At 46.7% G+C, this 26,782-nt stretch overlaps 1 protein-coding gene across 3 annotated transcripts; it reads right to left on the reverse strand.

Moving 5' to 3' along the window:
* Positions 1–13,531: 13,531 nt before the first annotated feature.
* SLC2A10 (solute carrier family 2 member 10) lies at positions 13,532–26,303 on the reverse strand. 3 transcript variants are annotated; one of them, XM_074969634.1, is made up of 5 exons: positions 25,721–26,303; positions 18,480–19,862; positions 16,163–16,285; positions 15,258–15,393; positions 13,532–13,981 (listed from the first exon to the last, which is right to left on the reverse strand). In XM_074969634.1, exons 1-5 carry the CDS (start codon positions 25,722–25,724, stop codon positions 13,882–13,884), a joined length of 1,746 nt encoding a protein of 581 aa, XP_074825735.1. In that variant the 5' UTR covers positions 25,725–26,303; the 3' UTR covers positions 13,532–13,881. The 3 variants fall into 3 exon arrangements, with proteins under 3 accessions (XP_074825735.1, XP_074825734.1, XP_074825733.1); XM_074969633.1 differs by lacking the exon at positions 25,721–26,303 and adding an exon at positions 20,363–20,424 and having other exon boundaries at positions 13,532–13,978; XM_074969632.1 differs by lacking the exon at positions 25,721–26,303 and adding an exon at positions 20,363–20,424.
* Positions 26,304–26,782: the final 479 nt, after the last annotated feature.

Consider the following 26,782-nt stretch of genomic DNA (forward strand, 5'->3'; position numbering starts at 1 on the left):
TGAGTACTCAGAGACTATTTAGTATTCACTAATACTTGGGGGCTCTTTAGTATATGGGACACTTTATTACTCATTAGTGCTCAGGGACTCTGTGGTATATTCATTAGTATTTGTTACTGGTTTGTGGAAACCCTGCTCTGTTTAAATGTTGCCATGTTGTAGATAAACATATGGGCCCTGGTGTTTTTGCCTGAGCGCTGGAAACAAATGGCAAGGTCTGGGCCTGCTTGAGTGTGATGGAGTGCATCAGGTTCTCTTTTTAGAGCAGCAGTTCTCAAACTGTGGGTCGGGACCCCAAAATGGGTTGCAATCCTGTTTTAATGGGGTCGCCAGGGCTAGTGTTAGGCTTGCTGGGGCCTGGGGCCGAAGCCAAAACCCGAGCCCCACTGCCCGGGGCCAAAGCTGAAGCCTGAGGGATTCAGCCCTGGGTGATGGGGCTCAGGTTATGGGTCCCCAGCCTGGGGCTGAAGCCCTTGGGCTTTAGTTTTGACCTCCCCACACCTGGGATGGAGAGGCTTGGGCTTTGGCTCCCCCTGCCCGGGGTGGTGGGGCTCGGGCGGGCTCAGGCTTCGGTCCCCCGTCCTGGGGTCGTGTAGTAATCTCTTTTTGTCAGAAGAGGGTCACAGTGCAATAAAGTTTGAGAACCTCTGTTTTAGATGTTCTTCAGCCTGTTTTAAAAGCACTCTTTCTTCAGGGAGGACAAAGTATTGGGGAGCTGTTTGGGCCAGATAAATTACAGCTGGGTGTGCCATGCAGCATGTGTTAATGTAACTGGAATGCCACACATGGGAGACTGAAACACAGTGAAAATGGTGATGTCACACAAGTTATTCATACTGGTAATACTCTGCCCTCACGTAGCATTTCCCCAGTTCAAAGCTCTTTACTCACATCACAAACTGCTTAATGATGGTCGATGATAGGACCCCACTCTTGCAGGTTCTTCCTTCCGCCCCAAGCTGGAGAAATAAGGGTTAAAGAACATTGCATGTCATCCACACAGGAAATGAACATCCAATTCTAGCTAAAGCACCAGAGAAGTGTAGAGACGTGACTTCCACGTCATGGCTGTGGTTCCAGCATTGACACTGTTGAGGAAGATGATTAGCACTGGTGATGGAACATCCATTGTCTTCCCGTCTCCAAGAAGACATGGTGAGACCATCAAAAACCCAGCATGGCCTGTGTACTACATAGGCCTATCTATAGCACATGCCATTGGATTGTTGCTTTACAGAAAGGATGAGGAGCCATTACACTGCAGATAAGGAATCAGGTTTTTCTTCTGTTATGTAATGGATGTAGGCTCCATTGCACTGGGCACTGTACAAACACAAAACAAAAAGATCGTCTCTGCTCCAAACAGTTTGCAATTCAATTCTTCTCCTGATCGCCACTCTTCTTAACACTCTTGCTTGTCCTCGCTTGTCTCACTTTTATTTTTGCCATTGGCCTAAATTACTCCCAGACTTGCGAGCTCAGTAATCAAATTTGTTCAGGAAGGCCAGGTTTTCTTCAGCTGTGGCATGGAGCCAAAGCTTCCCAATGGGTAGGAAAAGCTCAGGGAGCAGCTCAGGAGATACCCTTTGTATTATCCATTCCAATTCCATCAGGAAGAGAGGCATCTGAAAAAATAATATTTGAGCTGGAAAATACAGTGAGACAAGTTTGAACAAATATGCAAACCATTCCTGAGCTGATATCGGGAAAGAGTCCCAAATATTAGAAAGGAGAAAAGCAGAGTGCAGGGGTGGATGAGCGTCTCTGCCTCTGAAGGGAATATGGAAGGAATTCTTTCCATTCTTTTTCCCCATCTTTTTTATCTTTATCTGGCAGTCTGTTTGGTTAACTCTCTCTATTTTTCTCATAAATTTGGACCGCAGAGAGAAATTTTCAGAGGTCTCAACCAAGCCATCCATTTTGCACCTGTGGTTTTGCATATGCAAATATAATAATTATGATTTATTATTTGCATTTCAGTAGCACCTAAAAGCCCCAGTCATGGACCAAGATCCCATTGTGCTAGGTGCCGCACAAATTCAGAATAAAAAGATGGTCCCTGCCATAGGTGCCAACGCCGTGGGTGCTCCAGGACTGGAGCACACAAGGAAAAAATTAGTGCTAAGCACCCACCAGTAGCCTGCTCCTCTCCTCCCCCCCAGTGCCTCCCATCTGCTGGCGGCCCTGCCAATCAACTCCTCCCGGTCCCTCCCAGCGCCTCCCACCCACTGGGGATCAGCTGGTCTGCGGCATGCGGGAGCACTGAGGGGAGAGGGAGGAGCGGGGATGGAGCATGCTTTGGGTCGGGGGTGGACCGGGGGCGGGAAGAGGTGGGGTGGGGGTAGACCATGGGCGGGAAGAGGCGGGGCAGAGGTGGGGGCTTAGGGGAAGGGATGGAGTGGAGGTAGGGCCTGGGGCAGAGAGGAGGTGGGAAGAAGCGGAGCGGGGTGGAAGCTTGAGGGAAGGAGTGGAGTGAGGGCGGAGCCTGGGGCAGAACAGGGGTTGAGCCCCCCGGGGCAAGGAGAAAGCCAGTGCCTATGGTCCCTGCCTCAAAGAGCTTACAACCTATGTAATATTGATGACCACAGAAACACAAATTTGTGTGAATAAATTGGGTAGCTAAGCATCTACAGGCTCAGTTTGGGTGTTCATTTGGGGCTTTTCTAAAGGCAAAAAATAAAATGCTAATTTGGAGGTTAATTTGTGTTGCTATTAAAATAATAATAATTATTAATAATAATGATGCGAAAAAGAATGTTGCAGATGAGCCTGAATCCCAGATTCCTCTTGTGCTTCTGCGACCTTGCCAGCATGGCCGCTTTTGGAGATTGCATGTTTCTCTACAATACCAACTGCATCGTCACCATAGATGAGTTTCTTTTAAATAGTATTTTAAACTGTGCCTATGTTGCACATTCAGGCCCAATACTACATTTCAGTGATAGATTGTTCCTACCCCTCATCATTTGATGGGAGTCTCTGATTTCTCTTACTCTCCACTGCAAAGAGGTCATAGTGAAAGTTCTTCAAACTTCATTCCCATCTGCTAGCACAGGTTAGCCAGTGTGTTGCTAGGACTGTTGAGATTGGGTTCTGTGAGGAATGATTCCCAGCTGGGACTAGTTCAGTATGGCTCCTATTAAGTCAAACAAGGGGAAATGACTTCCAACTGGGACCCACTCAGTGCAGCTTCTATCAGTTTAGCCAAGGGGAGGTGATGCCTAGCTGGGACAATCTCAGGATGGAAGCCTGCCTATTTAGTGGATCAAATCCAGCAAGGGCATAAGCAGAAGGGTCTCCTACTGAAGTTGACAAGAATTGTGCTTGCTTGTGTCAAAGCAGAATTTGACCCAGTGAGTCCAATGACACAATGATGAACTCTACGTTGCCTGGTACTGGGGCCCTTTTGTGTGTGTAACTCCCACTGAAGTCAGAAGGATCTTGTGTGTTGTATAAGAGCGGCAGGAAAGTCTAGTATCTGATCTTTAGCTGGTAGCATCCAGAATAGCTTGCTTTACAAACCTTCCACCTGCTGGTGTTTGGGAAGTGGGCAGCCTCACCCCTGCCCCTCCCTCCCCCTCCAGACCATGTTCCTTTCTCATTAACATACAATTCAGCATGGACAATGGGAGCCACAAAATGATGTGGCGTGTTGCCCTAAATAGGCACTAAAATGCTTAAAGAGGGGACAGGAGGAACAAAATAGCCCCTCTGATTAAAAATGACAGCATCCCTCCTTCCGTCAATTTAATAAGCTGAGGCAAAGAGTGAAGGCTGGAAGTGCTGAAGCCAAAGGTAGAAGCAATAGTGAGAAAGCTAGATAGAGACAGGAAGTACAAGGATACAAGCCAAAGATACCAAACACAGGAACCCTAGCAGGAGCCGAGCTGCAGTGTGCAAATGTAGGCTGGCTCACTCCAGCTTGTTGCTGACATATACAGAGAGCTCAGATCTGTCTCTTCTGGAAGGAGTGGCTGAGAAACACAATCAGAGAGCACAGGAAGGAAGGGAGACAGCCAGGAGAAGCAGAAAGCCCATTCCTTCATGCTGGCTTTCAGGGTTAGGCTCCCCTGCTAGAAAACAGTATGATGTGTACAATGCCTAAAGTCAGATGAGGGTAACATAACACATCACGACACACACGCTGTATATTAGATTCTCCTTAGAGTGGGATGGTATCTCGTTCCAGAACAAGGAGTGGTTTTTGTGCAGCTCCGGGTGTTGTGCTGGATCTGGAGTGTATTAAACATCCCATCTTCTGGTTCATATTTTTTCCAGTTATCATATTTCATTTGTCCCTGCTCTTTCCATCCTGGAGTGGGGGCCTAGAGCCTGTACTCCCCATGCAGTGATCAAGTAGGAGCTGATCCCTGGGGTGCTGCCTTCATACACACAAGAATGACACGTACCCCCCCATTCCCAGTTTTATTTCTTACAGTGGGTAGATAACTGTAAAGGGGATTATGAGACCCTTTACTATACTTACCAGTACTGCAGACACCGAGACAGCGTTACCATGATTATGGCTCTAGGATACAGCAATGGTGCCAAGTTCCTCTGCCCCTCGGAGCTTTACATTTCTACCTTCAGGATTCAGGCTTGTTTCTGAGGTTGGTTTGGACAGGGTTAACAATCAAATTCAGGGTTACACTTACTTATTTCCATGTATTTATTTGGATTTTTACTATTCTACATGAAAAAAAGTACCCACCAGATACCCTGCCCTCCCAACAGTCTTTGAAAAATTCATGAATAAATAGTGCACTTAAGCCACGCATAACTAAAATTCTGCACATAGTTCCCATGAGTCGATGTACCAACTGGGTATTTGCCTATGTAAATGGCCAGTTCTGGTCATGTGTGTGCAGTCATAGTAACAGCGTGAACAAATGCACAATTGCACGTCTGTCTTCTTTGGAAATCTGCCCCTTCATGTATGGTGATCGAAACATTCCTGGGCACTTTACAAGTAGTTAGAAAGTTTCGAATGAAATAAAAATCCTTTTATTTTTTCTCTAGCTCTGCAATGGCTTTAGAACTAATTGGACCTTTCCAATTGTCACCGAGCCTTTATTCATGTCACTCAGTAGCATCCAGCAAATCCATGGGGCAGACTGATCTTCATGTTATTGGTTATGTATTCACATGCAGGATATCCCTCCAGCCCACTCTGCCGTGGCAAACTCGCTGTCAACGTCCATGTTTGTGATCCAGATGCTAGGGCAGTAGCTTTAGTCATGATTAGATTTACAGTGCATGGAGCTGGAAGAACATCTCAGGGACTTGAAAGCTGTGGGATGGTTTTGTTCAGTGCAGTTTGAGAAGACCTGGAGCTCCTCCCCATGGTTCCAAGAATGTGCTGCAGTGCAGAACGGATAAGTGAGCATCCTAGAGTTCCTGGACTGGTCCAATGATCAGTGTTAGTTCTCTCCCTGCTCTTTCACTTCTAGTTTGCTTGGAAGTGGAAGCAGGGGAGTCTCCTTTTGGCTGATGGCTGTGCCTTCCCTTTGTAAGATGTGCAAAGAGTGACCCAGCTGCAACCAGCTCCGGGCAGCTCCCAGTAGCCTAGCCAGGGGCAGGTTCTGTGCTAGGTTCACCTGCTAGTGCTGCAGCCTACAAGACCCCCACCTCCAGGGTCTCTGAGTCGCTGCTCTTCTAACACACAGGAAGCACACAGCTGGTCTGGCTAGTTCTAAATGACTGCAGTCCTAGAGAGCAGCATGACAAATGCATAGCGCTCCTCCCAGAATCCCTGCACCTGGGAAGCCAGAGGGATTTAATTGGAGACCTTCAAGAAGTCACCTTTCTGTGTCTCCTGCTATTGTGGGTTTGAATGCAAGCATCTGCTGCTGGAGCCTGTGTTCAGAAAAATGGGACCAAAATCCCTGCAACCCTGAGCAATGTTTCCCCCAACTCTTAGTTGGCCCCATGATCCATGTCTACAAAATGCAACATCAGAAAGATCCAGTGCCACTTACGAACTTTATCCCTCCACATGAGACAGGCAAATGTCACCCTCTCCTCCTCTCCAATAGCCCAGCCTTGTCAAACAAGGAGCACAATGGCTTCAAGATGGGCTGCCCAGATCACTCGGGAAACTGCCAAGGGCTGCATGTCACTTTCCTGGACATAAATGATAGACACAAGCAGCAGCCTGTTCTTCAGACTAGAGAGAGCGAGCGAGTGAGAGAACAGGTTAAATTAATCCCTGATTTAAATTTACTCCACTGACTTCAAATCTACTTTAATTTACACCCCCCACTTACTGCTTTTCTTGCTACACCCCACTTGGCCCTTCCACCCTAGAACTTGCACCCTCCCAACTGATGCCAAATCAGTACAAGTTATGCTATTTCCCCACTTCCAGGCCCATTTGCACCCCACACATAATGTACACCAGAGAGTGAGCCGGGGTGGGGGTGGGGGTGGGGGGTTCTAGTCCAGAGACTCTGCTGGAGTTGTACCGGGTTTACCATGGATGACTTTGGCCCTCAGCTATGAAATCAGCCTGAGGCCTGGATTCTCCTCTAGCAGGTGCAATTTACATCCACATATTGTGAGAAGCACGTCAGAGTACCATGCAGCTGATTTCCCCCCACACTCGGGTAATGAGAGGTAGCCAGATGTGCGGGGATAAAACGGCAAGTGCAAATCTTGCAGATGCAGATTGTGTCCTCAGCAGAGAGCCTGCCCATTTGGAACTGTGGCCCATAAAGCTCAGGTGTGAATCTCCAGAGCTTGTATCCATTTGACCAGTGTTCCTATCATCCGCCATGACAACCCACACCCTAATGGCTTTTTCATAGCAAGACATGACTTCAAACAGCCATATTCCTGGTGGCATCCATGCCGTCCAATGGCAGTGTCCTCCCCTTAATTCATTCTGGAGGACCCTTCCATCCCTTCCTCTTCGGCAGACTTTTCTTAAATTCTCTCTTGCCAATTTGGACGAGCAGGTGTTAGCTGTGAGTGGCCTGGCAGAATTCTCACTACCTAAATATTATCCAGCACTGACCTCTGGGGTCAGGGAGACTATTTACGCCCCACTGCTGGATGGGCACCCAGATTATCTGAGCACTGCTTCTTATACTGGGATCATACACACTCATCCAGACAGCTGGTGCTTGCACTATGCTATGAAAGCTCATGGCAGAGGCATTCGTGGCTTAAACCTGTCTCTGCTATAGCCTGTCCATGCAATGGAAAAAAAGAAATGATAGTGCAAGTGAGGAGAGCAAACGGGGGATTGTTTGGGGGTGAAGATGGAGTAGGGAGGCTACTAAAACCTCACATGTCATTCCCACAAGGGGATTTGGCTTGACATCAAAACCCCTTAACAGTGTGTTACTTCAGCCCCTGAAGTGGACAGATGTTGAGCTGCAGCGCAAAGGAAGTCAGAAATCTTTCCTTAGGAAATATTTGGCTCGGAAACTAAAGAAAATATTGTGAAAGTAAAGGAAGCAAAACCCCACTGAAGATTTATCACAACCTCAAGCATTTCTGGATCCCCCAGTCTTACAAGGTCTTTGCCTCAGCAGAGAGGGGAAGAAAAACAGCCTGCCTCTGTGCTAATAGGCCACAAATTTAGAGAGGGGACTCGTTTGTCTAGGTAGAAGATTATGGAGGAAACTAGTTTGGCATGGCCTGGAAACGCTTCAGTTCCTTTCTGCTAATACAGAAAATCATTTTCTGCCCTGGCTCCCTCCTATAAGGGAGCTGCAGGGGAAGTGAGCTGAGTTATTGCTTATTAATCAATTGAGGGATAAAACCACAGCATCCGCTCTAATTTCACTACCCCATGGAGATAGGAGTTGGACTAGGAGTCCCAGGACAGAGCTCAGAGGGAGCAGGAGCTGGTTCTGAGCACAATGTTCACAGGGACAGGAGCCAAGTCCTTGTCCCTTATTCTACAGCAGACTCTCACTTTCACAATAATTCCTTCTTCTCAACAATATGGTGTTCAGGTTCATGGCCATTAATTGCTAGAGCTGGTCAAAATATTGCCAATTCCCTGCCGCCCACCTCATTTTTCATAGAAATTTACAACTGGCAACTTTCCCCACCAGGCTACACTGAGCACAACAAATGAGGAGACAGAAAGGGGGAGCAAGGAGCAAGTGTCCCCTCCCTTGTTTTAGGGCTTGACCCATTCTGGATCTGCCTGAGACAGAATCGATCCCTGGTCAGAGAATGGGAAGAGCGCTGACTTTCTGGTTGGGGCTAGTTGACATTTTTCACTGGTGCCTGACAGTGTGTGATGGACCAGTCCAATTTTAACCTATCTGCAAGAGAAATAAAGCTAAACACAGATGAAGCAATTAGCACAGTGTGTCTCAAATGTGGCCACCATGGCCGCAATCGGCTACCAGGGGCTTTTCTTGCGGCCGCAACCCCCTGGGCTGTGATGGCGGGAGGGCAAAGTAGCGGCCTCTCCCCCTCCATGTTGCTCCTGGATGCACCACCTTGGTGTTGGTTGCTGGGGCCGCCAGCAGGGGTTGGGCCCTGCCCCCCTCTGGAGACACCAGGGGCACAACGCTGGAGGAGCAGGCAGCCAGTGAGTTCCCCACCTTCCCGGGGGCGTTGGGGCTCAGGCTTTGGGCTTCAGCCCTGGCAGTGGGGCTTCAGGCTCCAGCCCCACGCTCCCTCCCCTAACCCCCCCATTCAGGGCTTAATTTGTCCCCAGGCTTGCCAAGTCTGCGTTAAATCTGCTGTGAAAAGTGATACTTGTATGTTTGTTAATATCATTTTTCACAACAGACTTACTAGCTAGCAATAAATAAATTGCAATGATTTGGAACGTGTCTATGTGCACATTTATTTGTTTTTCCTAAAGCTAAGTAAGTATTTTAGGAAAAAGTGTGAGAGTGGCCACCAGTAAGAGTTGGTGGCCATACTCTGAGGCCACCAAAAATGTGTCCTGAGAACCCCTAGCGCCAGACGAGGCAAACCAGAGTACAATGTTGCCTCCAGGACAAACAGAAAGGGTTCATCCCAATCCCAGGGCTCTATCTAGTGGTAGAAAGTAAATAATGCACTTTATTCCCCTCAGGTAAGACACACAGGAGAGCTGCTTCCTTTGGGGAACTGTGGACCAGACTGTGGGCTTGGCTATGCATGGCATGGCTGAAGTGGGTGCAGCTCCGCTCCCCAAACAGTATTAGATTGGAGGAGGTAACAGGGCTACACAGAGCCATTTCCCATGCAGGTGCAGCACTGCACAACTACCTAGGTGCTGCACTCTGAAGACTTTCCTTCCTCCCCTCCCCCCATCTTCTGAAAAATAAAGTACTTGTCACCTGGGAAGCAAGATACCAGGCTTGGTGGGATGATGGTCTAATGGGCTATGGGCTGTGTTCCTAGCTGGGGTTGAGAGGCTGGGTTGCTGAGTGCTCTGGAGGTGCAAAGAGATAGTTACGTGTGTCTAGCTGCGGTATGAGATCCTTGTAGGCCCCAAGACCCTGCTGAAAAGGCAGACAAGTGCCACTGGCAAATCACAAACTACCCTTCTGTGACCTTGGGGTTTTTTTCCTGTTTAACTCCAACCTTTACCCCTTCGCCTCTGAATTCTTTGCTACCCCATGCAAAATGAACCATGAACCTTTGTGATTTACCTCAGATCCTTCTCCTCTTCCCTTTATAATGTCCACTAAGCACCCATCTTCCCACCATGGGTGGTGAAGTTTCTTGAATTTATAATTATAGCAGGGAAAAGCCCATCGTCTGTACCCCAAACCTTCCTCCTTGCCCATCATGCACTGGACTGGGTCAGAGTTCTCAGACTTCCAGACCCGTATGTGCTAATCATAGCTCCGAGGTGGTGATGGTCCAACTATCACAACACAGGCTCATTTACCTTCCAGAGAAGGGCAATAAGTCACTTTGTTACCATGAGGCACATGGCATTTTCCTGTTCCCTGCTCAGAATCACTTTAGGATTTATCACTGCCTGGGATAAATCATTGTGGTGCACATTGCTGAGGCCTACCCAGCAGCAGTGTCAGAATGTGATGTGCTACTGTGTGGGGGCAGGTATGAGTCACCTTCTCCAGCTTTGGCCAGTTCATGGGCGTTAGCATTCCTTCCTCAGAGGTTATCCTGAAGATAATGTCATGGGACAGGGCCAATCCAATATTACCTATTCCCTATGGAGGACTCAATCTATGGCATCTTTTGAGTAAATACCTATCAAATATTGTTTAATTACGGTAGTTCCTAGGGGCCACCAATCAGGGCCACACTGTGTTGTGTTGTACGCCCATTTAAGGATAGTCCCTTCCCCCATCTGAGTATAAAATGAGAGACAATTGGTGAATACAACACACAGATGGAGTGGAGGCGGTGCAAGGTCGACAGTTTTGGCTAGAGCAATAAGTTGCAGTCTGTGCACTCCAGCTGCCTAAAATATCGTTAAGTGTTTTGTAGGCGTCATGGCAGAGGTGGAAGGCGTTTGGAAGAAGCACAGTGTGGTGGCTTTCCTGATGTTTATAGTGAGCTCCTCCCATGTACACAGGGTGGTATGGGAGAAAGCAGACAGGTGCTGGTTGGAATAGTGAACAAACAGACAACCCAGTCTGGTGGTGTTGGTGGAGCAGAAGAGATGGGTGATGTCTCAGTTGTGTATAAGGCTGTCTACACTACCATTTATGTTGGTATAACTTATGTCACTCAGGGGTGGGAGCAACATAAGTTACACTGACCTAAGCACCAGTGTGGACAGCACTACGTCGGCTGCTGCCGACTCATTGGGGGTGGATTAATTAAGTCGACAGGAGAGCTCTCTTCCATCGGTTTAGAGCTGCTACACTAGAGAGCTTACAGCTGCACCACTGTCAGCTGTCTAGTATAGCCATATCTTAGAGCTAAAAGGAAATGAGCCACGCTGGACTTAAATGAGTTTAACCTCACAACACCCTGCAGAGACAGGGAAGAATTATCCTCATTCTACACATGTGGAAAATGAGGCACAGGGACAATGGTCATATAGGAAATCAGTGCCAGAGCCAAAAACTTGAACCCAGCTCTCTTGAATCTCAGGCTAGTTTCTTAACCACCGGGCTAGCCTTCCCATCTAGGCTATGCAAATGCAGTCAGTTTAGAAGACAAGACGTGCCCTGCAAGGCTGGCAGTGTAACCTGTTCATAGTGTCAGAATAAACATTTAAAAAATATGAAAGCCTAATGAGCTCACAGGAGCTGCGGCTGTGTTTGTACCATGGGGAATGGTGACTGAAAAGGGGGAGTTTCAGCAAGTGGCCTGACATCCCACTACTTTATGCCCATTTTTTCTGTGACGCAGGGAAGATTCCTTGTCCCCTTTGTCTGCACTGCAAAGTCTTTACAATGATTTTGGTACATCACATTCAGCATGAAATCAAGGTGGTGGTTTACCAAGTAAAACAGTGTCACCCTCCCCCACGAACCCCTTGTAATCCCAGCCCAGAGACTCAGTGAAAGACTTTCCCTTTCCATGACTCATCAGGGGCTGTGTGTGGTAACTGGAACTCACATTGGTAATAGGAGCTCTAGGACACAGGTGTGTGTATAGGAGTGACTCTAAGGAAGAGCAGCAGACATCTATAACCATTATCTGACCAGCTGCACTCAATGATTTTAGAAAATAAAGTCCCTAGTTCCAAGCCTGGATATGGGGAGATGTTCTTGCTGGGAAGACTCTATCCTCCAAAGCCTTTGAGTTCAGGAGGATCACGGTTGCTGGGAGACCCTGCTTCTGTCCTACTTTGCTGTGGCTTTCATGGAGGATGACTAGTTAGTCTTCATTAGCACTTCAGCGTGCTAGGTGCTTCCCAAACATAAGGCCCACTCCCTGCCCCCAAAGAATTTACAACCTAGAATAGAAGCAGGCAGCCACTGGGATGGAGGTTTAGGGAAGAGGCATGGCATGCAAATGAGCCAGAAACCCTGAGAGTGATGGGCTTTGTCTTGATAGTACAAAGTATTTATAATCCAGAGTGGGGGTGAGGTTTTGTCAGCAAAGAGACAGATGGATGATCCCCAATAACTCCACAGTCATGGTATCAGCCAGCTAGTCTCTGGCAGGCATGGTGAGAGAAGTGGGCTTTCAGGATGGATTTGAATGAGGGACTTTGAATGACAAGGCCACTACGTCAAATGGGGAGAAAGTGACTGCATGAATGATTAATCAGAAAGAGACACTGTGGCTGGAGTCAGAGCCTCCAGTTCCGCGGGGTGGAGCTCTGCTGTGGAGCAAAGGCATATTTCAGAACTCTCTGCACTTGTTCTGCTTCTGCAGTCATCCTGATGGCATTGGGACTTGCCCCCCCGGGCAGTGTAAGGGTTGAAATTACTGTCTGATCAACACAAGATGAAAGGAGGATGTGAAAGTCTGAAATAATGAAGCATTCCTATTGACAAGGGAGGTCACTTGGGGAAGGGGAATGGTACAATCAATGAAGGAATTCCAGCTAGAGGTAGGAAAGGAGGTCATTCACCATGGCCCATGTGACCCTTCCCCTCTCTGCGGAGACACTCAAGAGGAGCAGCAGCTGCGTGGGCAGTTTTGCTGTTGTGGCCACCTCTCCACTGGCAGCTGAACTCAGACTCATTTCATATAGGCTGTCAAACAATTGGCAGATGGTAACAATACATTAGTCACTATGGAGCTGCCTAGTGGTTTTCATTCTCAGCACTGAAACTTGGGACTTGCTTCCTCCACTGCTCCAACAGAGCCCAAGACACTGGCTTTTGCCTGAGGAGGTGATTGTGGTATCAATTAATGGTGTCATTTTGAATGACATACATGTGCTTAGGAGACTATTTGAGAGGGGCTCATTTTAGAAAATTATGCATAAAATGAACAAGCAAAACCAGCATTTGGGGCCAAATTTTCAAAAAAGTGCCTGAAAACAGCACACCCGCAACCTTTTGTGCAAGCAAAACACGTGTCCATGCATGCAAAAGAACCTCTGTGTGTGCAAAATGGGGAAATGTGTGTAACGCTGACAGACCCCGGTTGTTGTCGTGTGGGATCAACACGGGGACCTCAGGAGCTTAGTGCATGAGCCTCTACTGCATGAGCTAAAAGCCAGCTGGCCATTAGCTAAGGCTGTAGAACAGACTCATTTTCTCTTTCTCTCTCTGTAAGTGGTCTCGGTGCCACTAGATGGGACAGAACACCACACCCAGGAGGTGTGCAAACAAATACCCGTTTGTGTAGGTGAAAAAATCTTGTGGAATCAGTTAGGAGGAGGCTACGTAGAACATTTGGCCCCTACGTTTTGGAACATATTGCCCCATAGCCCTGTGGACTAGCAGTGGCTGCATAATTCTCTCTGTTCAGTCAGGGCAGTTATTTAGATTGTTTATTACCTGGCAGACTCCATGGCACTGCTCAAAAGTTAAAAAACGAAGAATATATAATACAAATTGTTAAATCTTCGACATGCTCATGGAACAGCCTGTGCATCAGTAATGAAGCAAGCAGGTCTCTTAACTAGGACAATAAATATTCTGTGCACAGATAGTGCAGAGAGACAGAATCCGGACTTCTTGGCAAAAGTTGTGCTTTATTTCTCAAATAGAAAAAACATCAACAAACAGTGGGAGGTTCCAACCTCTGAAATAATAAAAGATACCAAAGCAATGAGAGGGTCCCTCTTCAGAGTCCAGAACGCTACTGTCTATACATACAGCACATATATATAGGGACACAATCTACAGCATCGCTAACATCTGTGTGTCAAGATTCAAGGCACTGCAATGAGTTCAGCGCGCTGGCTTATTGTGCCAAGGCTTTTCCTTCGAGCCAGTGACTGCCTTATGTTGAAGCTATCCAGAATAAATCTCTTGTTGTCACAGACCCTGTTTGTTTCCTGACAGTGTCACTCGATGCAGGTGGCTTGTTTCAGGAGGCGCTGGAGTGCTCCACCCTTTGGTACTGAGCATGTGCAAAGTTTCCCCTTCTTCCAAATCTTTGCCTGAATGTGTTTCCTTTCAACAACCTGCTGGACAATGACTAAGGTCAGCCAGGAGCAGCTGCTGTTATCAGTGTTTTAGTGTTTACTTTTCTTCCCCTCTCAACTCATGGTGGGCACAGAATCCATCCTTGGCATCTTCCTAAAAAACATGCTCTATCTCAACCAGAAGTTATGGGCTTGATGCAGGAAGTACTGGGTGAAAAGCTATGGCCTGTGTTATACTGGAGGACAGACTAGATGGTCCCTTGTGGCTTAAAAATCCATGACTCTACTAATTTATAAGGAGGGTGTAAATGGCAGACTAAAGTCTTTCCTCTGCATCTCCTGCAATGGCCTTCAATCCTGATCTGTGATGCCCCCTAGTCCAGTCCTGGGCTCCCCACATAGCTTGGCTAAGAGTGCACCTCAATGATGACCTGCAGCAATCCCTGCAATTTTCTCCCCAATTCCCCCTGGGTCTGTTAATGCACCTCAGCCCTGACCTGTCGCTACTGCAATAGTGTCTGAGAATAAGAATGTGAAACTGTCCAGTCTAGACTCATTCTCCGGGATGAATCAAGTACAAATAAATAAACAGCACAAATCAATCTTCCTCACCACTGAGGAGACAATTCAGATTTTAGTGATTCATTCACAGACATTTTGCTGACTAGCTATCAATCTAAGGACTTGTCTATACAGGAATACTCAGGAAAGTTAATCCAAACTAATTAGAGGTGTGAATTTAAATTGGATTGGTTAAACTGCATTAAACATCTGTGTGGATGATCTCATTCAGAATTGAGGCGTCGTCTACATAAGCTGCCTTGCGTCGACCTAACTATGGAAGTGGTTACACTAAAAGTTTGCTCCTGCTGGTGTAACTGCCCCACTACGCTGACTTAATAACTCTACCTTCACGGGAGACAAAGCGTCAATGTCGATGTAGTTAGGTTGATGCAGTGTCAGTGTAGACACTGTGTTGCTTACATCTACTGTTACTGGCTTTCAGAAGCCATCCCACAATACCCCACACTGACAGTTAAACTGGCGTAAGCGCTCCCAGTGAGGACATGCACTACCAAAACAAGGAGCATCGTGTGGACATGCAAAAGTGATTTAATTATTGAGGTGGCTGTATGCCGACATAACTTAGGTCAACATAGTTCTGTAGTGTAGACATGCCCTTAATAACACAGATCAGTTGTTTTTCGGATGAATGACTGGGGGCCTGATCCTTCATGTACTTTACAAAGACCCCCTACTAAAGTAATAGGATAGGGCCCTTTGACCTGGAAAAGAGCCAGCACCACAGTATACATACCGTTTCCTTGAGAACTGCTGGTCTATCTCCTCTAGAGACTGTCCTTTCGTTTCCGGAACAAAAAGATAAATAAATATAACAGCTGCCACTCCCACTACTCCGTAGAGAAGAAACATCCATGACAAGCCTATGGCATCTACAAAAACAGGTTAAAAAGAGAGAAGGGTTAACAAGAGATAACACCATTTGCACTTAAAGTCCTTTGGCATATGAAGCAAGTTGGTATCTTGACCAAACATCAGTTGTGTTGTGTGGGGCCACTGTACTTAGAGAAGCCTGTAAAACATAGCAGAGAAACACACAAGGCCTGGATTGTGAATCAGCCAATGAGAAAGACAGCTCACAACTCCAGAACTCTGAAGTACTGACATCCCAGTCTCTCTGCCTGCCAGAGCTGTGTAAGGAGCAGGGATTAACCTCAGCTCCAGAGGCCAGGCAGTATCTGATGGTTTTCTCAGTCTAGTTCATCAGACAGCTCTGCTGGCAAGAAAAGTTGAAGAGCAAAGGGTTCCAAAAGTTGCAAACTTCGTGCTTTCCAGACTGATTCAGATTAGCTGCACTCGGACAGTACATTTCCATTGCTCACATCACAAAATAACCCAATGTGAAAGAATTAAGCAAAAGCTATGTTGTTTTTATCACCATGGACGACACAGACGCTACAGGGAGCCACTTATAGCAGAGATAAAATCTGCCTGGCTCCTATCAGAGTGACCAAGGAATAGTGCCCTTTTGTCTAGTACCTAACCACCAGTAGCCTGAAATGATGCCCAATCCCCACACAGCATCCTGTGGCCAGTGGGAACATTGGCAGCCTGATTGATTCTAGTACCCTGACAGCAGAGAACAGAAGAGTGCTTGGACTGCATTTGGAAAGGCAAACAGGAAATGAGGACTATACATACCAATGAGATCAAGGAATGAGAGGCTGATCAGTAAATTAGCAGCCCAGTTAAAGCTGTTGCAGAAGGAAAAGGCCCTTCCTCTTATTCCAGCAGGATAGATCTCACTGAGGACCAGCCATATCACTGCAGAGAGGAAAGAGGGAAAGTCACAGCATCTTTAGGCACCTTTAGTGTGAAAGGGTGTGGGAAAGTTTTAGGGTTGGATTTTACAAGGGCTGAACACTGGCCTATCTCTGCTCCCATTTAATTCAATGTTAAAGCTCCAATTGACTTCAACAGGAGATGCCAAGGCTGAGAGTTTTTTAAAATCCCATCTTTCCTATTTTGTGGAGGAACAAAATACAAATACAGAGACAAACTACACACAAAGGCCCAGGGAGAGCGACTTAGGAGGAACCTGCAGAAAAGCTCCTAAAAACCCAGTTACATGAAGCTACATTTGGGACATAAACAGGCTCAGTTCTAAACAGCAGGATAAAGGCAGGAGACAGAGCTACATTTTGTCTAAAATCAGAGACACCACTTGTGGAGATGGGAACAGTACACACAGAGAGGGTGTCTCTCATGTGCAGGGCGGCCATTTCCGGAAAGATGAGCAGGGATGGCTGCTCCCTTTAGACTTGGTGGGACGTATGCAACTCAGTCTTGGAGCATCACACCTAACACTTACCCAGTCGTGTGTCTATTTTACTTCTAGGCAGCTGTTTCTATTACATGCATTTCATTTAAAAATAATAAGAACAGTATTGGGCCCCTACACCGTGCTTTGCAGTCATGGAGCTCAGTGCTTTACACAGGTGGATAAGTAGTATTAGCTCAGCTTTGCAGATGGGGAAACTGAGGCACTGAGAGGTTAACTGACGTACCCAAGGTTGCACAGAAGTATGTGGCAGAGCTGGGAATAGAATTCAGTTCTCCTAAGCTCCAAGGGACCCCACTACCTGTCACAGAGTGCAGGACATTTCAGTATATAATCTAGGTATGTCCCAGAAATAATTCAGTGTTTTGTGAAACCGTATGTGATGGCATAAAACAACTTAAAGGTATGCTGTCTAGTTTATGAGGCCTACCGTGGACCTACTGTCTTTTTACTTAGATCTTTTTAACTTCAGTAGATGTTGTTTCCTTTTCCCACAAATAAAAACTTCAATATTATTGAAAACAGAATAAATAAATGTTAGCATGCTAGCACTCACAAGCAGCCCCGCAGTAACAAATCTGGGTGCTCATGCGAGGAATTCAGTCAAAGAGCAGATGTTAGTGGGATACTTTCAAAGGGGTAACTATAAATAACAATAAATAAAAAGCAAAAATGATTCAATTTTAAAATTATTCAAAATATCAATTTAGGCAAGTATAATACAGCTTTCATTGCCTAAAATAAAAGGCAGCTGGAATGAGGATAGGTTGGGTGTGCGATACTTAAGTTTTCAACTGCGGATCTCCTATCTAATGTGGTCCAGGCGAGTTATGACTAAAAACCATTGCCAAGTGGCAAGTGTCTGGTAACACCTGTGAAATGAATTGATAATTTCACTCCAGTTCCTAGTGGATGGGCACCCACACCCCAGTTGGCAGTAATGACTTGTCACCTTTGCTGACTCTCTCAGAAGAGATGCAGAGGGTTGATAGGGCCATGCAGACCCAGGGACCAAATTTCGTGCTGTGAGGCACTGATGTATACTGGCCTTTTGGACAGTGAACAGTAACTATTAAAAAAACACATGAAATTCCAGATGTAGCTTCAAGCCAATGTTTCCTTCTCTTATTATGTGCTGTCAGATTTCCAAATATATTTTAAAGCCTAGAGTGGACCTGCCAGCTAGAGTAAGGAAGAAGGGAATGCTGCACTGGACTGGAACTCAGGATATATGGGTTCTTCTCTCAGCTCTGCCACTGACCTCATGGGTGACTTTTGGCAAGTCACTTTGTGCCTCAGTTTCCCATCTGTAAAACGGGGTTAATAATTTTTCCCTGCCTCCCAGGGGTGTTGTGACGATCAGCTCAATGTTTGTGAGGTACCCAGTTTCTATAGCGATGAGCACCAGAGAAAAAGCTATAAATAAAATAACTCAGGGAAGAGGTAATGTGTATGGGAACCTTATACTGATGCTGTACCGGACCTCCAATATGCAGGGCTGGAGCGGTATGAAATCATTCAGGTAGGCGTGAGTGTGGGGTATTTTTTCAGTTGCGGGACCCTCAGCTGCCTTGTAAAGCAGGTACATAGCAAATGTTTCCAGAGTATTGTGAAGATCAGTCGTGGTTTTATACTATGGGTTATGGCAGACAGAGCATGTATAAACGCCATACTTACTTGGTCCAAATCCAATTGAGAATGCACTCACAAAGGCCATCATGCTCAGCAAAGTAATCCAATTTAAAACCATATGTTCCCTACTGGGAGTATCACTGAAAGGAGAGCTTGTGCTTTGCACCATCTCTTCATTGGACTGACTTGGCAGGTCCATTTTCTGAGTGCGGGAAGTCTCTGTAATGATCTCTCTGTTTCTAGCACTGGCAAAGGCTTTTGTAAGGCCCTCTGGTCTGGTAAGAGCAAAACTGGGACTCATTTGACTTTCACCAGCAGCTGAAGTCCGTGGGATGTACAACACAGCTGGTTGGGAGGATACTGGCTGCATGGGATGTTGTGCTATGGTGTACGAAGCATTGGGCTCTGTGGCAGTCTTACAGTCTCTGGCCTTATCCAATGGAACAGTCCAGCTGGTGAGGCCAATAGCAGTGACGGAGACAGACATCACTACACACCCAGCAATCAGTAATACCCTTCTGCCGGCCTTATCTGCAAAAACCATTGCAACGAATGTTGCAATCACCTTCATCACCCCGAGCCCCACAGAAGCCAGGACAGCTGATGAATCATTCTGAAATCCCACGGAGCGGAAGATTTTGGAAGCATAGCACAGCACATTAGGTTGCCCGGTGAACTGCTGAAAGAGCACCAATCCCAGGCCAACCAGAGTCCTGCTTTTCATGTTGTCTCTAGACCTGAAAAGGTCAAGAAAGGAATAATGCTTCTCCTTACATGGCTCTAGCTTTGCTTCCTCTCCATCTTCACTGTTCTTCAGTTGAATGAGGCCCTTCTGAGAGTCACAGTCCCATAGGTTTAATACAACAGGCTTAGTCGGGAGGAGCAGGATACTGAAAAACTGTATGGCAGTCGGTGCAAGAGCCAATCCAAACATATATCTCCATCCCTCAGCCATGTCTGAGAAGATGTAGTTGAGCGCATATGAAAGTAAGATGCCCACGGTGATGCCAGCTTCATAGAGAGACACCAGCAGCCCTCGTTGATGTGCAGCCACCATTTCAGAGACATAGATGCAGCATGCCATGGACGACACAGAGATTGCAAACCCTACAGTCATACGTCCAAATACCAACCAAATAAATGATCCTGCCAATGTCAGAATGAGGCTGCCACACAACAAGATTAGGTTGCTGACCAGTATCGCCCTCCTCCTTCCATGACGGTCAATGAAGATCCCACCAACCAAAGAGGCAAGGAGAGCCCCAATGAGCAGGGAACTCACAAGGGTTTCCTGTTCAAAGCAGCTGAGGTGGAAGTCCATCTGTAGTTGCAGTAAGGCACCAGAGATAATCCCCAGCTCATATCCAAACATTAACCCACCCAGGAGAGAGACTGTTGCAGGCAACAGGAGGACCAGCAATGCACGACCTGGAAAGCAAGCAAGCAACAGTGGGATTTCAAAGATTCACTCTGCTGGCTTTATAATGAAAACTCTCTAGTTACACAAAATAGAGAAAGCTGTTCTGATAAAAGGAGGCCCAGGTTTTCAGCATGCACATTCGCGCACCTAAGTTACACAAACAATTACAACAACTGGGTGTACAATTGTGATAATCATGCCTATAAACAACCAAGCATTTGTCTGGGTATGTATTTATGGAATTACAATGAGTGTGCATTCAGGCATCACAACTGTGCATGCAGTTTAAGTCATGGAAAGGGGCGCACATATTTGTGCTCACAGTTCTGAAAATGTGGGCCTGTGTGAACACAGGTAAGACTTAGCTATAATTGGAAGTCACCGATTTATAGTGGAGAAGCCAGGGTAATTCCCCCTTAGACTGTCCAAACTATTTTGTATGTTCAACAACTTCCCAGCCAGGGGATGTAGTTTTCTCCTTTCTGTATTTTTCTGTGGGTTGTGTTACCATTATGATGCTCAGTCCTCAGTTTGCAACTTAGAAGCATCCGTGTGGCTTCTTTTCACCACCTAGGAATTTCACAAATAAATCATCAGAGGAGCAAGTTACTGTTTCTATGTGCTGAATACTGACACCCCTGCCTGTTAACTCTCACACCAGAGAGCCAGAAAGGACTACTTGGGCCATCCTGTGAGCCCTTTGCTGCTTGTTACCACATTTCCTCTAACTTCTTACCTAATCCCTCCTTAATTCTCTGCAACGGTCAGGCCTTCCTGGGGAAAATGTATTCCATTCCCCTAAAGTCCAGCATAAACTCTGACTTCCTGAGAAGATCCTTGCTCCTTGTCCAACCATCATATTTTCATTACAAGGGACGTCCAGTATTTTAGATCCAAACTTCCCCATTCCAAAACCTGACTTTACTGTATCTGACTTTTAGTGTGGTAAATTATTTCCATCAGAAATTCTAGGTCAGGGTACTGAGGTTCTAGACAGTGTTATGCTAACACAATATTAAACTAACTGATTTTGTGTCCCCTTTCTTTCCTCTGACCATCTCCATTTTTAAGTCCCTTTACTAATGCTAAGAACAGAGGCAGAGATCTCAAGGACTTCCCTTTAATGTCTCCTCATCAGATAAGTGGTATCATATAGCCAGGCCCCTGTGCATTGCATGATTATGTGTGTGCAGGTAAATTGCTGCAGGAGTGTGGATTATTCTGAAATTGCAGCACAGTTATGCTCCAGAATCTCATTAACTAAAAAGAAGTCTCTAGCCCTTATCACCACAAGAAAGCCAAACGGAATGCAAAACCAGGTTGGTGGTGTGTGCTCTGAGGGGTGTGAAATGCTCCAGTCACCTTAATTTAAGTCTGAGGCTGATTTAAACTTCAGCATTAACTCTTGGCTGCTGAATATTTTAGAAGGAACATAGAGCTTGTTTTTCATTGCTGAATGCAATGGAAAATGTTTGGGAGTGCATGTAGGGGCACACAGCTACTTGCTATCAAAGGCTGCTGGAATAGTGGCTCAATCCCTCTTACCCCCTGATTTAAAGCCACCTCCACCTCTGTCCAAAAGGGGGAGGCTAAGAGGAAGTGCATCCTATCCCCCTACCAAAGGCCTCAGCTGTCCCCTGGTACCAAAACCCAAAGCCACTGCCCACACTTTCCTGGATGCTGAAAAGCTCCAGCTTTGCCATGACAATCTCTACGAGGCCGGTAGGTATGGTCAGTACAGGCAGCTGAACCATACTGAAAATAAAACAGTGGGGCAGCACAAAATAAACTGAGGCCTGGGATAAAATCCTGGCCTGACTGGGAGCTTTCCCACTGACTTCAGTGAAAGCAGACTTTCTCGTGTGGTCTATCCACAGAGTTGCACCATTTTAATTAATGGCATGATTTTACACTGATTGATATGACTCTATATGTGTACTCTCTTATGTCAGTTTAAACTGGGTTTATATCAGTTTCACTTGTGTGGGTAAATGTACAGGAGCAAGTTAAACCAATAAAACGAGCATGAAGACAATATAAGAGAGATCATACACAAAAGTTGCACTGGTTTAACTAACCAGATTTCAGTTCAACTTCTGTATCTAGACAAGCCCTGAATTTAATATCAGAATAAATCAGATACACAAAGAATACTAAATGGTTTGGACTAGACTAGTGGAGGGCAGTTAGGAGTAGAGTGCTTGGCCATGCTATATAATCCCTCGGTCCCTGCCACAAAATCCTGGGGCCTCAGTCTCATCATTTAGGTCTAATGCCCCACACAGGATACCAGGCCTTTATATATAGCCTATGAGAGTAAAATTAGGGCAGGAGTGTTCTCCAATGGTCGCAGAAATTAGAACCCCTTCATTCTATTTCTGCCTGTATCACTGATGTGACACATGACGTTGGTCAAGTCTCTTAACTTTTCTGTGCCTCATTTTTCCATTTCTGTACAATAAGGATAATAATACAGAGCTACCTTCTTGGAAGAGGTGTTTGTGGGACTTAATTAGTATTTGTAAAGTGCTTTGAGAGCCTTGATGAGAGGCACTATAGAAGGAAAAAACTATTGTGGGAGAACCTGACAAGTGGAAAATAAGGATGAATTTGGGCAGTGGTATTAAAATGTATTGGCTTGTAATAGAGAATTAGTTCTCCTGGCCAGTCTTGGGCTCTGCATATTTCTTTGTGACAAAAGCCTTAAGTTCTCTGGGCTAGGGATTGTCACTTCATCTGTGTTTGTACAGCACCTAGCACAATAGGGCCCCAAACCTGATTGGGATATTTGGGCAACACCAATAATAATAGCACAGATAATGTTCATCACTCCAAAAGACCTATTTCTCCTAAATGTTGAGATGCAGTCAGGAGTTTGTGTGTGTGTGTTTTTGTTTTTTTTTTTTGGGGGGGGTGAGAACCTGTATTTGTGCTGGAAATGGCACACCTTGATTTTCATGCACGTTGTAAGGAGAGTGGTCACTTTGGATAGGCTATTACCAGCAGGAGAGTGAGTTTGTGTGTGTGGTTTTTGGAGGGGGGTGAGGAGGTGAGAGAACCTGGATTTCTGCAGGAAATGGCCCACCTTGATTATCATACACATTGTGAAGAGAGTGGTCACTTTGGATGGGCTATTACCAGCAAGAGAGTGAGTTTGTGTGTGTGTGGGGGGGGGGGGGCAGAGGGTGAGAAAACCTGGATTTGTGCTGGAAATGGCCCAACTTGATGATCACTTTAGATAAGCTATTACCAGCAGGAGAGTGGGGTGGGAGGAGGTATTGTTTCATGGTGTCTGTGTATATAATGTCTTCTGCAATTTCCACAGTACGCATCCGATGAAGTGAGCTGTAGCTCACGAAAGCTCATGCTCAAATAAATTGGTTAGTCTCTAAGGTGCCACAAGTACTCCTTTTCTTTTAGTCAGGAGTTTGTTCTGTGATATGCTGTTTTCCAGCATGTGACACTGATGCTTTGTTACTGGTTTTGCTTTAATTTAAAATACTTTTATTTTAAATAGACTATGGGAAACAAATTATGGAAACACCCACTGAAATATGGAAAAGTTTCCTCAACTAGAGCTTTATAAGATGTTTTGCAGTCTGTGCTTTACAGGAAGTGTCTATATTTAGCTTCTAATTACAGTACGCAGTAAAGGTTATTTCTCAGTAAAGGCTATATTTACATTTATATTTATTCTGTAGCGTTTTGTCATGCCATTTGTATTCATTATGTCACTCCTGATACATGCCAAAAACCACCCTCCATGCAGTTACCTACACTTAATCACTTCTTGCACACATGTAATATAGATAATTAGAAACAATATTTGCTCAATAAGAACAGAAAGGGGACAGGGCCATTCTACTGTACTTCTCATTATCTTTGTGGGCACTAACGATTTATGACCTTTGATTTAAATCCAGCTTGCTATTCAGTCATTTGCAATGCTGTCAGGGGGGCTTAGCGACATGTGTCCCTGCACTTGGCTTTCATGTTTGCACTCTTCTCTTGATTCTTTACTTAATGTCACAAGGGGGGAAAGTTTAGTGAGTCTCACCGATGCCTCTCTGTCAAGTGTGCACTCGCTGAGGTCTAGAATAGTAATTGGTGGTGCCGATCAGGATTCAGGTAAACTGACTTTTGTACCGCTAAAGACATTATTTGCATAAGACCAGTGCCAACACTCTCAATCCGTGCAACTTCCTTTAACAAAAAATTTAATAACTAGTCTTAATTCTCAGTTGTTCCAGTCCTGCACTCAGCCCAGGAAGTGGGGCTGGGGGCAAAGTTGGCTTTAAGCCACCTTGTATGCTCCTTGTATTCTAAGGGCAAGCAGTGGCTTCTGGCGAAAATCAGTGCCTCTGAGCAGCTTTAACTGATGCTTTGACTGCAAAGCCCCCTTATGGGTGTGCTAGGTGTGAGTTGCCAGTGCCCCAGACCTTGGCCATGCTCCATACATGGGGGGCTGGCAGAGAGTGTTCCAGCAGCTTGGTTCAGTGGCTGGGGAACTCTCTTTCACTGGGAGTTCCCCAGGAGTTGTTTCCTCCCCTTCATATCACCAGAGTGGCATTAAGGGGCTAGGGCACAGGGGAGAATTTGGCCTAATAAGTTTGCTACGAGATTTGGTAAAAAGATTTCTAAATTCAAAATTTTGCCAAAAATCAGTTTGAAATGTTCAACAATTTTTGTGTGTGTGAAAATTTCATCCTGTTTTTCGGATCCTTTCTGTTAGCTACGTTTTCATAAGACTTCTGGTCTGGTGCTTCCTGTCCGCAAGCAGTTAGCAATAAAAAAAAAAAGACACAGCTACAATTCAGCCCCCTGAGGTACAGCACCCTGCACGCTCATGCCTGACTATAGAGTTCTGGTTCTACAAAGCCTTAAAAATGGTCTGAAACTTACCAATACAAAACAAAATGTGATTTCTATGTTCAAAGGGGGTTAATGATTTTGGATGTCTCTGTTTCTGTGCCTAGAGACGCCCACAGGAGCTTGATTTTCAAAAAGCGCTGAGCACCCACCCTCTGAAAAAAATCAAGCCCTTTTAAGGTGTGTGAAGTTGGCACCCAAAACTAGCCTCTATTGAAATCACTAGCCTCTATTGAAAATGGAGACCAGACTGGTGTGCTAGAGTTGACTGTGAGGGTGGTATGAGGATTAAGTTAATCTAATTAGCCAGCTGAGAATGAATGACAGTGGTTCTCTGCTACTACAGAAGAGGGAGAGGAGAGGACTTTAGGAAATCCGTGGCAGTGTTGTAAGGAAGGTAGTATCTGGAGTAATCAGTAACAGTTCACTTAACATCAAGCCTGATATCCCATGAAATCTGGGACATGGGTTGATGGGTCTCAGGCCCATTCCTAGAGTACAAGAATCCCTATTACAAAAGCCACCAGCTCCAACCGGTGGCAGCCTCAGCAGAGAGCCCAAGGACTGAGAGGGCCACGGAATCTGAACCCTCCGGCTCGGAGGGGGGGAAGCTGCCCTCTCTGCCCCTGTCATTGATTAGGTAACGGAGTGATCCCTCCTCCGGGCTGTGTATGTGTGAATTCAACCCAGCCCCCTTCACAGCACCAAAACTCCAGGGGGGACATCACCCCCAGATCCATCTCTCCTCCACCCCCACAAATCCGGCCAGGCAGCATCATTCCTTAAACCATTCCCCTCCCCCAGGCGGGCTGCGAAATCCGGGCTGGGGGGAGGAGGTCACTGGGGCTGGGAGAGAAGCAGCAGCAAAGCGGGATCCCCAGCGCAGGCGAGTGACAAAGCAACCCCCAGCCCGGCCCCCTGCATTCCGCCCCGAGCCAGCCAGCCCTGCACGCCCCGCTGCGCCCCCAGCCCATCGCCGGGCGGACATGGCACTTACCCATGGCGATGCGAGAGGCCGGGGAGTTCGGCTCAAGTTTGTTTCCAAACAGCCAGGGACAATCCAGCAGGGAGTGGGCAGTAAAACCCAAACCGGCTGATTCAGGTCCCTCCGATCATCTGGGCCTGGGGGGGATCCGCCCCCGCTGCAGCACCAGCCCTGAGCAGGGGGGCTCTGAACCAGACCCGGAGAGGAGCGGGGCTCCCCGTCCCTGGACAGGGGATCCCCGTCCCTGAACCGGGGATCCACATCCAGGATCCCCGGACAGCCAGCCACTAAAGTCCTGCACTCTTCTCGCCTGGGGAGGGGTGCCCCCCGCCCTGTCTGGGTGCCCCAGGCTCGGGCACGCCTCGCCTGCCACGATCCGGCTCGAAACCCTCCAGAAACTCCCGCCCCAGAAACTTTCCCTGCCCCGCCAGCCCCACTTAGCGCCCGGCAGCGCTGACCCAGGGGGTGGTGCTGCACAGCGCCACGTTGCTACAGCCCTGCCTACTGCCGCTGGGATGGCGGAGCCTGGGCGTTGTAGTCCTGGTTCCCCGGCCCGGGGACAGCTGCCTCGCCAAGGGCTTGGTGGCTGTGCAGAGCCCGGGGCGAGCAGCAGCCGGCCGAGCTCTCAAGAGCTCGCTCTGTACCGCCCCCCTCCCCTGTAGTGGGATATGCCCACTCTCCTCCAACACTGAACACACTCTCCGTCGCAGGGAATTATTGTTGATCCTCTTCCTTTTGCGATGAAGGATTTTTGCAAAGTGAGTTCCAAGGAGGCAGCTTAAATCTCATCCATGATCCCGGCCCTCCCTTGTTCCCTAATAATGGGGCGGGGGTGGGGGTGTCTCTGGGGGTGTGGGGTGCAGTGTCATCAGGCTGTGATAATTATGAATATTATGAAGAAGATGTAAGCTGTCTCATCAAAAACAAAAACACAAACTCTTGCAATGTGTTGTAAGGAAGGTAGTATCTGGAGTAATCAGTAACAGTTCACTTAACATCAAGCCTGATATCCCATGAAATCTGGGACATGGGTTGATGGGTCTCAGGCCCATTCCTAGAGTACAAGAATCCCTA

This window comes from Natator depressus, chromosome 13 (assembly GCF_965152275.1).
Source record: "Natator depressus isolate rNatDep1 chromosome 13, rNatDep2.hap1, whole genome shotgun sequence".
NCBI classification, from domain to species: Eukaryota; Metazoa; Chordata; order Testudines; family Cheloniidae; genus Natator; species Natator depressus.

Coding starts and splice junctions, on each gene's coding strand:
- SLC2A10 (XM_074969632.1), bottom strand. CDS start 20,402: ATGCTTCTAAGTTGCAAACTGAGGACTGAGCATCATAATG. Junction 15,394..16,162: donor CTCATTCCTTGATCTCATTG/GTATGTATAGTC, acceptor CTGTTTTTGTAG/ATGCCATAGGCTTGTCATGG. Junction 13,982..15,257: donor CAGCAGTTCTCAAGGAAACG/GTATGTATACTG, acceptor GTCATTGTCCAG/CAGGTTGTTGAAAGGAAACA.